Consider the following 11914-nt stretch of genomic DNA (forward strand, 5'->3'; position numbering starts at 1 on the left):
CAGGGCTGGGCAGGGCAGCCATGCTCCCATCCTTCAGCTACCTGACTGGTCACCCTGGCTTCTGTGGCACCATCAAAAACTCACCGGGTGACTTCGTGGTGACAGAACTCGAGGTGGAGGCCCTTGGGGCTGCCGGGGGGGAATCGCTTCAGGAACCCAGCGCAGCGCCGACAGGACAGAGCAGCCCGCGCCTGCAGCAGCCCAAGAAGCGCAGGACGGAGCCGCCGTGTGCCCAGGGCTGTCCCCGTGGTGGGCCCAGGCCCGCGGAGGGTGGCCCAGCCTGGGCAGGAGGCGATCGTTCCACGCCCCCAAACAGAAACCAGCGTGAGGCTGATCCTGGGCTGCGATCTGGGCTCCAGGAAGCCGGGGTGTTGGATTCCTTACTGGGCAAACCCACGAGTGAACTGCTCAGCACATTTGCTTGTGATCTGAAGGATGCGTGGGGCCTGGAAGAGAACGCTGGTGCCAGCACGAGGGAGTTCTCCCTGGGACCTGTGCTGGACAAGAAAATTCGAGCTGACTTGCACAGTGCTGTTAGGCAGAAGTTCCCCTTTCTGGTCACTGTTACTAAAGACAATGAAATGATTGTAAAAGGAAATGCTGATTACAGAGAACTTTGTCAGTTAGTGACTGAAAAGGAAGCAAGTGATTTCTTTAAATTTTTAGATGCAAAGCTAGAAAATTCCACATTTTCTTTTGAGCCTGATGGAAACAAAGAACACAGAAAAGTAGTTCACCACTTTATCAATAGAAAATTTGGAAAACTTGTAGAAACAAAGTCTTTTGCTGTGACAGATGTCAATGAGCAGCCAAATATGTCAATAATGGTACGATTTCGAGAAAAAAGTTGGTCCAGAAAAAGGTCTGCTGGTGGTTTGCAGGAAAAACAAGATCTTTATACAGGTAAATATTACATTTTTAGTGAAAGATTCAGGTATTATGGTGTTCTTTCCTAAGACTGACACTTAGAGTAATTTTCATATGATTTATAGGCCTGGTTGACCCATTACTTATGCTGAAATAAATTATTAATTCAGTATAGTTACATCACTGGAGAATGAGATGGACAAATTAAGTTACTGCAGTGATTTTATGTAAACTATTCAGTGATAATGGTCACAGTTCTTTTGATTGTAGCACTAACGCTCCCGTTACTCCCTGTGTCCCATTTCCTTTAGTTTTGTGGAGTGGGAGAACTGTTTCTTTCCAGGTTCTGTGCTGTTGTAGTTTGAAGGGAAGAACCTGCACATTTGTCATGGCAGAACACCTGTGTGATTTAGAAGTGCAAATTCTTAGTAATTCTGAGATTTTTGTTTCAGCTTTCACCCTTCAGAAAGAAAATCTAGAAACACTAGAAGCAATTGGCTTCTTGGCTGCTGAACTTGGTGTTCTTCCTTCAGACTTCAGTTACACCGGCATCAAAGACAAGAAGGCTATTACGTACCAAGCTATGGTTGTGAAGAAGGTGACTCCTGAGAGGTATGAACAATCTGGGTGCATTTAGCTTAGCACACACTTTTATAAGTTAATAAGTATCAACATGGTACCATCTTCTGAAATGTTCTTATTGATGTGTCTTCCCTTCTGCTGTATGGGAGCACAGTGGAAATGGCTTTAGTATTCTATGGCTTCAGGGACTATGCAGCTTAGCATGGAAGTCACCCAGAGTTGGAATTTAAGGAAAAGTCTTGCCTTTCTCTGTATTTTTTGTAATACAAATATACTATATCGTCTGGGATAGTATCCTTCCAATTCATGCTCATGGGATCTGCTTTACAATTTCTTAAATACCAGCCACTAGCTGGAACCGAGAAGAAGTCTACAGATGACGCAACAGGTTTCCACATACTATCGAAGTATTGTCGCTTTACAATTTCTTAAATACCATCCACTAGCTGGAACCGAGAAGTCTACAGATGACACAACAGGTTTCCACATACTATCGAAGTATTGTCTTGTGGTTCACAGACAACAACTTAAAAGCTTTATACAGTTACAAACCTAAAGTAAATCACTACAGATATACCTTGGACAGAGGCTGTCTTTGAGTTAAGTATCTCTTCTGTTAGATACAATACAATTCTATTGTATTGTCCAGGTTAGAAACATGAGACTAAGTAAAGAAGATATCACCAAACCTGAGAGCAGAAAAGACATTCTGAATAATGTGCCAATAACAGAAGATGTGCCTTTCCATGTGTCATTTTTGTTACTCTCTGTAGCCAACTCAGTGGGTAAAAAATATGTATTAAGTTCTGCCATAATAACAGTAAAAAAACTGCTGGAGTCAAAACCATAACTTACTTCTTCCTCGGCTTTGACTTTCTAGTGGTTTCTGGTCTTCGTGACAAAGTACACTTTGCAAATAAAGGAAAGTGGAGTTTATCTTTTTAGGATTTATTACTGACATAAATATATATGAATAGTAGAATTCCACTGACAACTGGGCTGTAAGGCCAGTTGTTGAAGAGGTAATTAACAAAACTTTGCATTAATGTATAAATGGTTAAGCAAAATAGTTAAATGCTTCCAAGCCCCTAACATAACAGGGAAAAGAAATAATTTTTATAAAGAAATAATTTATAAAGTTATTAAAATATTGCTTAGAATCTAAGTTCTTATGCTGAAGGTTTCCTTTGATTTGAATGTCTGTTGCTTACACATAAGAACAAAGAGATTGAGTGGATACGCAAATACTTGAGCTGTGTTTCCTGTTACAGGCATGTGCAAAGCACGCCCAGAGAGTCAGTGCACCGAGTTTGTTTTGGTTAGGGCTGACCAAGAAAGAGCAATTGTATTTTGGAGTCTGATAGAGCACATTACTTTCTCTTTCTTTTTTTTTTTTTTTTTTTTTTTTTTTTAAAATTTTTCTTTTTTTAAAATGAAAAACAGATTTTTAGGACTAAAGAGTATATTACTTGTTTTTCAATTAAAAATGCGGAATTCAGTTCAATTGCCTTGAGAAAGTTCAATGAATTCTTTCATTCCAATAGTTGTTGAGCTACAGAATAGAAGTGCAAATGAAGCAAACATTCAGAAAGTATTTCTGGACTATAACTAAATTTTAAGACTTGTATCTCTGCATTTGATTTTGTTTTCTCATAACAATCTGTTTTAAATCCCTTTTTATTTTTTAAGTGTTTTCAATTCTAATGCAAAGATGAAGAAGACATTTATTACAAGTTGGATAGCCTTAGTAGAGGATGGTTCATAATTTCTCCCAATTATTTATGCAGGCTGAAAGAAATTGGAAGCAAAGTGGAAAAAAAGGGCATGAGAATACACAACATACATTCAGCATGCCAGCACCTGAAACTTGGTCAGCTGAAGGGCAATCACTTTGATATAGTTGTGAGAGATCTCAAACACCACAGTCATGACTCTTCTGCAGATTTGAAAGAGAGAATAACTGAAGCAATGGAAAACGTTGAGGTAAAAGAGCCTCATGGTTGCCAATAATGAACAGAGTTTTAATTCTGTGTTAAAAAAAACCCAAACAGCCTTTTAAAGAAAATGCTTGCAATAGCACAATAATGGCACTATTTCCCAGTGCCACTATTTGGTGCTTTTTGCTATTTTATGTCTTTCCTGCATTACTTGAGGAATCAGAGGAGTAAAGCTGCCTTGCAAGGAGGGACCATAAGGGAATTCAGTCTGTGTTACAGACTGCAGACCCCAGAGTGGTGCAACACAAGAGATGGAAATTTGGTAGCAAATGGGTATGGATGTATGAGCTATCGCTGCACAGACCTAAGGCCAACCACAGTGATATGTTTCACTGTGTCAGTTGACAGCTTGGAAGAATATAGTTCCACTTACCAACTGGTTCTCTTTTTTGGTCATGTGAGGAACATGCATAGTTGGCTTGGGTGAAAAACTGCGTACTTTAATGGCATAAATACACGTGAAACGTCCATAGCAGAGAAAGAAGGTGCCCTAAAATTCAGTGGATTTTGATTGCTGTTGTCCTTAGTCCCTGAAGAAATCCCCATCATCAGACATGCTTAAATCACCGTGAAAAATAAAAGAAAATCATGAAAAAGAAAAAAATTTAGGGGTTTTGTACAGCAGTAATTTTCTTGTCCTATCTTTCTAAGTAAAAACCATAATATTAATTACTTAATCCAGGAATAAAGGCTTGAGTAAAAACTACCCAGTGTGCAAAAGGAAAATACATTGCATGTATTTTGGAAATTCATTTTATTATTGAAAAAAAGCATTGGACTGTACTTTAATCCTTTTTTCTCTCACTCTGCTCCATCTGACTGGTTTTTTATTTTGCTGTTTGGAAAATGAACGCAAATTCCTATGATTGTGTATCTTGCTTTATTAGATTTAGTTTGCTGGTCAGATGATGAAAAACAAAAACAGCACGTGTGTTAATCCAAAATACGGAATTTTCATCTTCCATGAAAACAAAATCGTGTATAGGACCTAAGGATGTCCAAAGCAAGGTTATATAATTTGAACTGAATAACTGTTTCCAAAACAAATGTCTTCTGTTTTTGCTTGTCTACTCCATGCATTCTTATTATTTTCTAGAAAAGGATGTTGTTGCTGGGTCACATGACTGTGATTTAACTGCTCACACGTGACCTAGAACTCACCAGGAGACTTAAAATCCCAGTTAGCAGAAGTGATCACTCCTGGTCTTTACTATTGTAATAATAATACGAATGGCCTCATGTGAAAAAAGATTAGTATTTTTAATAAAAAATGTCCAACAATGGTTACTGTCCATTACTTTGCTTGAGTAGAGATTTCATAATTTGTCACTTACAAAAAGCTTGGTTACTTTCATTTGACCTATAACTGTATTTATAATAATTAACTATATAGAAATAGTTTTGTTTCATTTACCTATTTTTAATGGAATTAAAGACAATGATAGAACTTGTTTGTCTTTTTTAGATGTTTCTAAATTAGATGCTAAAATATTGTAATGAAACAAAAGTTACGATTTTGTTATGTATGATTTCTGATTTAAAAAAAGTTTGTATGCATTTTGGATGTATATATAGATGCATGTGTGTTGTATGTTTAGTCTTACTAATTGTACCTTTTAACATACTTATTCTTTATCATTCCAGACAAAAGGTTTTGTAAATTACTATGGACCTCAGCGATTTGGACAAGGACAAAAGGTTCAGACAGATCAAATAGGACTGGCTTTGCTGAATGAAAAAATGGTATTTTCATTTTGTAATTTGAGTAGTTACTGTCAAATTAATTTCACATTTCTATTGCAATGTCTAGCACTAGAGTCAACCTTCCCAGTGAACAATTTCATTTGTGAGATAAACCCATATATGTGCTGGAAGTAATTGCCAGATCAGTTTTCACAACAACATAAGCATGAAAATCTTAATACTGAAACAAAATTTCTTTTTTAAACAGCAGCTACAGCTTTAAATAGTTCAGGAAGTGATTTTTCTGTTTATGATTGGTATGTGATTGTGATTGTGGTTGTGCCACTTGTCAGGAAAGTGGCTGTGTTCCATACAAAGTTTGAACACTAAAATGAAACAATCTTTATACAATGTTTATTCATGGTCCTGATTGCCTCCTAACTTGTAGCCTCTTTATCCTGTTGGGGGTCTATATACTCCTTAAAAATGCCACAGGATATTAAAAAGGATCGTATGAAAGCATTCACATTTTCAATACCACAGTAATTAATCTGCTATATGGAAAAGATTACTGCTTTCCATTATTCCTTGGCTACTTTTCTAAACTCAGTTCTGAGCGATTGCTCCCATGTAAGCTAAGGAGAGCTTATTTCTTAAGTAATAATTCATAAGCTGAGTGATATATTTTTCAATGGATATGGTATAGTATTTGGCACAGGTCTAAAACAGAATCAGACACTACAAAGTCAAATGAGTACTTGAGTATCCTTTTTTTCTAATCTTGTTTTGATTCTGTGAAAAGTCAGAAAAACGTATCCTCCAAATATAAGAAGAATCAAGATTTGAGGTCAGCCAATAAAAGTCACTGTTGATGTATATGACATTTTGGATTGTAGTGTGCTCGCAGTCGGTACCAGGTGCCTGCCCCTGAAGAATAATAATTTAAATCTCTAGTCTTAAGACTAGATATTTCGTCTCAGGTACTTTTTAATTTAAAACATGTAGGAGCTACTGTTTATATTAAAAATGTGCCAGTATGTTCTTGAACAGTCCAATACAGAGGAGGGCAAGAGCCAGATTTTACAGGTTGATATAAGTGCTAGCAAACTGTGTGGCTCCACTGGTGTTGCAAGTTGCAGAGCTTAGTGCAGTGTTTTCTTGGTCATAGTGTCATCTAACCTAATACAGATCAGCATAAAAAAAGAAAGATTGTTGTCCTGTGTGAGACTGTGGAAAGTGTTCAGTCTAAATTTTGCATGAAACATGTAAAAGGGAAAGAAGGAACCTTCCTGTTCAGGATAAAATGGTGTCATTACAAAATGGAGGAGTTCTAGCTGGATGTTCAAGAAGAGTGACTGATTTCTCATAGAGCTTTGAAAGCTGTCTTGTGTCTTCTGTGTGACTCAGACCTTTCTTTAGTCTGAGAAGGAACACAACCACATTGGTTTGCTGTTCATGGTGTCTTCTGTGAAAAGGAGATTTTGACTTTGACCTTAAAGAACTGATATGATTTTGAGAGCTTGCAGAATATGTTAACACAGAATTAGATGCATGATTGTCCGCTTAGTTGACAGTTTTATTTAAATGCAAAAAAATATAAATTATTAATATTGTTCTTTAAAGGTGAAAGCTGTGAAGTTATTCTTCACACCTGAAGATACTGATGACCCTGTAAACAATGCAAAAAGATACTTTCTTCAAACTGGTATGTCCAATTAAATTCTCTGTGTATAAATATTCAGGGTCAGTATTGTGAGGGAATAAGGTGTTGCTGCACAGAGAAATGTTTTATACCACTTAAAGCTTATTCTGCAGAACTCAGTAGAGTTGCACGGTTAAAAATTAGATCAAGATGAGGCCTTAAATGTGCAAAATAGTAGAAAACTGGTGTACTTCAGGTGTAAGACGGCATAGAAAAGAATTTCTTGCATAATGCTGGAAAAGACTAAGATAACTTTATCAAAGCAGTTTTAGCCTCCTTCCATCCGTCTGCTTTTGGAACATAAACTTCTCCTCCCTAATAAAGGAAGTACACAGGAATGAGGCACCCAACTCGTACTCAGCGCTTAACATGTGTGGGTGTCTAATTTTCTGAGACTTCTATAACAATCTTAGCTCGTTTTTTGCACTTTTGGGCTTTCCTTTTACATCTCTTTAATTATGTATCTCTTCAATGCTTTCCTGTGATCTACCTTCTTTCTGTCTTGAACTGAAATCAACAACATATGTAAAAGGCAAAAGTGTGCTGAGTAAAATGCTCTGTTTGTCATATTTATTGTTTTTATAATTCAACTTTCTCTCCAAAGCTAAGAATTTGGAGTTGCCCTTTACTTCGAATATGATTGTTCTTTTTCAAATATTTCACATCTATTAGCTTCCTTATCGGTGTAGATAGACAGAACAGCTATGGTAGTTAGCTTCAAGAGACACACATACTTTTCATTTGACAGAAAAGGTAAGATTAATCATTCTGTGCTGTACATTGCTGTTTGATGCATGCAAAGACATTGATGTGGACTCTGAAAAGAGCTGCTTGCCTTTTCCTGAAAGCAAAAGGTAAACGACTACACAAAAAGCTTCATCAGATAATCCCTTGTAATGAGAAAATATGTAAACCATGAAATTTTAAATATACAACATTTATATAATATAGTACAAATCTGATTAAATATATTTTCATCTGGTTGAGGCTCAGACATCCCAATGGCCAGTACAAATTATACCTTTAAAATAAAGACATGTTTTTTACCTGCTATGAAATAAATGTTCTCAAATGATGTGAAGTAGAGGTTTAATGTTCTTTTATAGGTTGGTTTTTACTTTCAGTTACCATATCTAAAAAAAATTTGGGAGTGATGAAGTAAGTTTCTAAAAAAATAATAATGCAAACTAGGCTGAATGACTGAATGACAGCTAGTTTAGTTTATTCTGCATGAAGTACAACAGGATTCATGGGACTGTGTTGATAGGCATCTAATATGAAATTTGTCTGACATGGCACTACGAAGGAAAGGGTATAATAACCTAAAAGTCAGCATAAAGATGTTAGACTGACACCATTTTCCCCTATCTGATTATTTAATCTTCTTAAGTGTATTTTTTCCTGACGGGTAACATTTGAAAAATCAGGGATTACTTATATGGTTATTTTTGTTTATATCAGAAGATGCAAAGGGCGCACTCATGATGCTGCCAGAATATAAAGTGAGAGAGAAGATGTTGCTACGAGCTTTAAATCGCTATGGTGTAAATCATGAAGGTTGTACCCAAGGATGGCTCAATATTCCTCATTCCATGCGTATATTCTATATCCATGCTTATTGCAGTAAAATTTGGAATGAAGCAGCATCATATAGACTGAAGATCTACGGTTCCAAAGTTGTTGAGGGTGATCTTGTCTTCTCAGAAGGAAATGATGAAAACGTTTCCCTGAGTGACAGGGTGAGTATTCACAAAATAGTTCTTGTTTAAAAAAAAAAAATAAATAAATAATAGCTTAATGCAGTTGAATACACACAGCCAAGGAACAAGTGACAGGACAAGAGGAAATGGCCTCAAGTTGAGTCAAGGGCAGTTGAGATTGGATGTGAGGAAGAATTTCTTTCCTGAAAGGGTTCTCAGGCATTGGAACGGGCTGCTTGGGGAAATGATGGAGTCCCCATCCCTGGAGGGATTTAAAAGCCAGGCAGATGGGGTGCTCAGAGAGATGGTTTAGTAGTGGATAGGTACGGTTGGACTCGATGATCTCAAAGGTCTTTTCCAACCAAACGATTGTGTGATTCTATGGTTCTATGATTTGTGTAGCACAGTTTCACTTACTCAGGCAATCAAAGCGAATTGATGGTGGGTGTAAATGGTTATCAGCTGTCCAAAAAATGCAGCAGTCTTCTTGGGAAAATAGTAAAGGGCAAAGAAGTGCTTCTCACCCACAGCACAGCCTGGGTGCTGTGCATGGGGCCATGGGTGAGCCAATGAGCAGAAACCAGCAGTGGGGTGTATGCTGTTCCCAGGTCTTGGCATGCTGAAGTCCATTCTGAAGCCATCTCTTCTTTGAGGGTTAGCATACCTTTTTCTTATTCTGGAACCAATTGGGTCTCTTCTCCCAAGTAGCAAGCAACAGGACAAGACGCCTCAAGTTGCACCAGGGGAGATTTGGATTGGATATTAGGAAAAATTTCTTCACTGAAAGGGTTGTCAAGCATTGGAACAGGCTGCCCAGGGAAGTGGTTGAGTCTCCAGCCCTGGAAGTATTTAAAAGACTTGTAGATGTGGTAATTAAGGACATGGTTTAGTTGTGGAATTGTCAGTGGTAGGTTTATAGTTGGACTAGATGATCTTAAGGGTCCTAAGAACTTTTCCAACCTAAATGATTCTGTCTTTCTTCTGATCATCAGATTAAGCATAGAATTTTGCAGTGTTTTACTGCACAGTAAACAGGTATGTGCAAAGGCAGAACGTATCTCATTTATTTTAGGTGAATGTCTTACAAATTTGAAAACAAGAGCACTTGGAAGGTTACTGAATAACCTCCCATCCTTGTAGAGTGGCTTTTTTTTCCATTGTGATTTTTCTTCAGCTTTTGAGAGTGAATGTTAATAAAACAAGTAGATCAAACAAAATGAAAAGCAGAGGTATCAAATTCAGTATTGAGTTGCTGAGTTTAATATAGATATATTCCTACTTAATATAAAATTTTTTCTTAGTATTTTTGCTGTTGCTGATGTAGCATATGATTGCACTGGCACAATTTGGGGTGATAGTTTGTTAATTAGTGGTAGCCAGCATCCATAAATATTTAATACAGCATCATTTACCAGTAAACAGATTATATTAAGCATCTCTACTCTTAAGGTTATTGTCCTTGTAGTAGTCAAATAACCTCAGAGTCCTCTCCCAGTTTGGGAGTACAGTGCATAATTCCGAAAATAAAGTCTATGTTTTATTTTTGAAAAAGTTTTTTTTTTCTTAATTCTTAAATGTCTTGTCAGGTTCATGTTGTCACTGCTCCCGAAGAGTCAGCTAACAAATACTCTATAAACCAAGTAAGTCTGTATGAATAATTCTGAGTTATTGATCTCTTTATTTGATTAAAATGTTTTGTTTTAAAAATAATATTATTAACTGGTGCCGTCTTCTTCCTTGACAGAATGCACATTAAAGAAAACACATGTGAACTAATTTCCACTCTCATAACAAACAGGAGAAAAGAATATTTACTTTGTAATGGAAATAAGTACAGTGTAATTTGCAGTATGGTGATATTTATCTTTCAGTCTACTGGGAAAAAACATTCAAGAGCAGTTGATGTTCTGAGTTTTGAAGGTTCAGAGTACATAGTTGTGAAGTCTGACATAGGGAACTTAATGTCGTTATCGCTATATCTTTCACAACAAGTAGGGAAATTCATGTCAGTATATTTCTGGTCTGGTTTAGGAATCTTGATATATTGATTATTTTTTTTACTACTTAATTACATCCAAGATGCCTACCTTGCATAGCTTTATTTCACAAGAGAAGCTGCTGTTTTACTATTTAAGGCTACAAAACACAAGATTTAGACATATTTAACATTGTAATCACATTTATTTAAAGGGGAATTGGTGGGCTTTATTTCAAATATGTTTGTTATTTTGTTTTTTTCTTTGAAGGTGGTTCTTCCAATGGTGGGACATAGTATCAAGTATCCCAGTAATAAAGTTGGGCAATGGTACCATGAAAGGCTTTCTAAGGATGACCTACAGATGTGCAAATTCAGAGTGTCTCCATTACAGCTGAATATACCTGGATGCTACAGACCCATTTTGAAAAATGTTCAGAATCTGTCCTATTGTTTGGAAGGTAGTGAAAAAGGAATTGAAGACAACCATCTGAATGAATCAAAAGTCTCTCTTCATCTGTCATTTGACCTTGATCCTTCATGTTATGCAACAGTCTGTCTGAGAGAAATAATGAAATGTGACTTTTAAGATTCCTGTTAATGAAAGATTGCAGGTATATTATACAATGGTGATATTTTATGTATAATGCCAAGAAAATAAGGGAGAAAAACGTGTTCAAGACAGAAATGGGAAAAATTTGTAGGTTGAGATTCATACTGAATAGGAAAAAAACACACCAAAACCCTTTGGAATGTTCCATTAACATTCTAAACCCTAAATGCCAACCCTTGGATGCATTGGAATAGAGCTATGCCTTATTCCAGGCAGGTTTAACAGAACTTAAAGAAGACATGGGCTGCAAGCATGGATTTCATATTTGCATAGATATCTGACTTGCTAAGTGAAACCCTGGAAAACGCTTGCAGCAAACAAATCTATCTTTTATTTCATAATATTTTTTAAAAAAATGTTTTCTATTAAATGCCGTTCAAGCAATAATGTTACAAGTTTGCAGCCTACAGGTATCTTAACTGAAAAGTTGCTGTACTGAGGTTCACTAAATATATTGTGGTTTTGTTGTGTTCAGGCACCAAGTGTTAACAGGTAGAAATCCTGAGTCAACAGTGACAAGTCATCTGAGACTTTATCAGACATTTGATGAATCCCCCAACTTAATGCTAGGGATTCCAGGATTAAGTAGTGCATAGCTGTTAGTTAGTGCCTATTTAAGTAAGTTCATCAAGATGAGTAATTAACATAACTGTAAAATAATTTATAATGAAACCAAAACACTGTTTTATTGTTTACAGAGTGCATACTTTATTCCTGTTACTGTAAAGCCTTATGGTGTAAAAAAAAAAGTTAATGGAACCATCCCTGGAAAAAAGCTTTTATATTTTTTTCTTA

The 11914-nt window shown here is 36.5% G+C and overlaps 1 protein-coding gene across 1 annotated transcript; it reads left to right on the forward strand.

The window, feature by feature from the left end:
- The first annotated feature begins 20 nt into the window (after window positions 1-20).
- On the forward strand, window positions 21-11161 carry PUS7L (pseudouridine synthase 7 like). The gene is made up of 8 exons (XM_010175907.1): window positions 21-903; window positions 1320-1479; window positions 3237-3432; window positions 5091-5189; window positions 6753-6834; window positions 8293-8570; window positions 10118-10171; window positions 10778-11161. Exons 1-8 carry the CDS (start codon window positions 21-23, stop codon window positions 11093-11095), a joined length of 2070 nt encoding a protein of 689 aa, XP_010174209.1. The 3' UTR covers window positions 11096-11161.
- The last annotated feature ends 753 nt before the right edge of the window (window positions 11162-11914 follow it).

This window comes from Antrostomus carolinensis, unplaced genomic scaffold, assembly GCF_000700745.2.
Source record: "Antrostomus carolinensis isolate BGI_N321 unplaced genomic scaffold, ASM70074v2 scaffold22559, whole genome shotgun sequence".
Classification (NCBI taxonomy): Eukaryota; Metazoa; Chordata; class Aves; order Caprimulgiformes; family Caprimulgidae; genus Antrostomus; species Antrostomus carolinensis.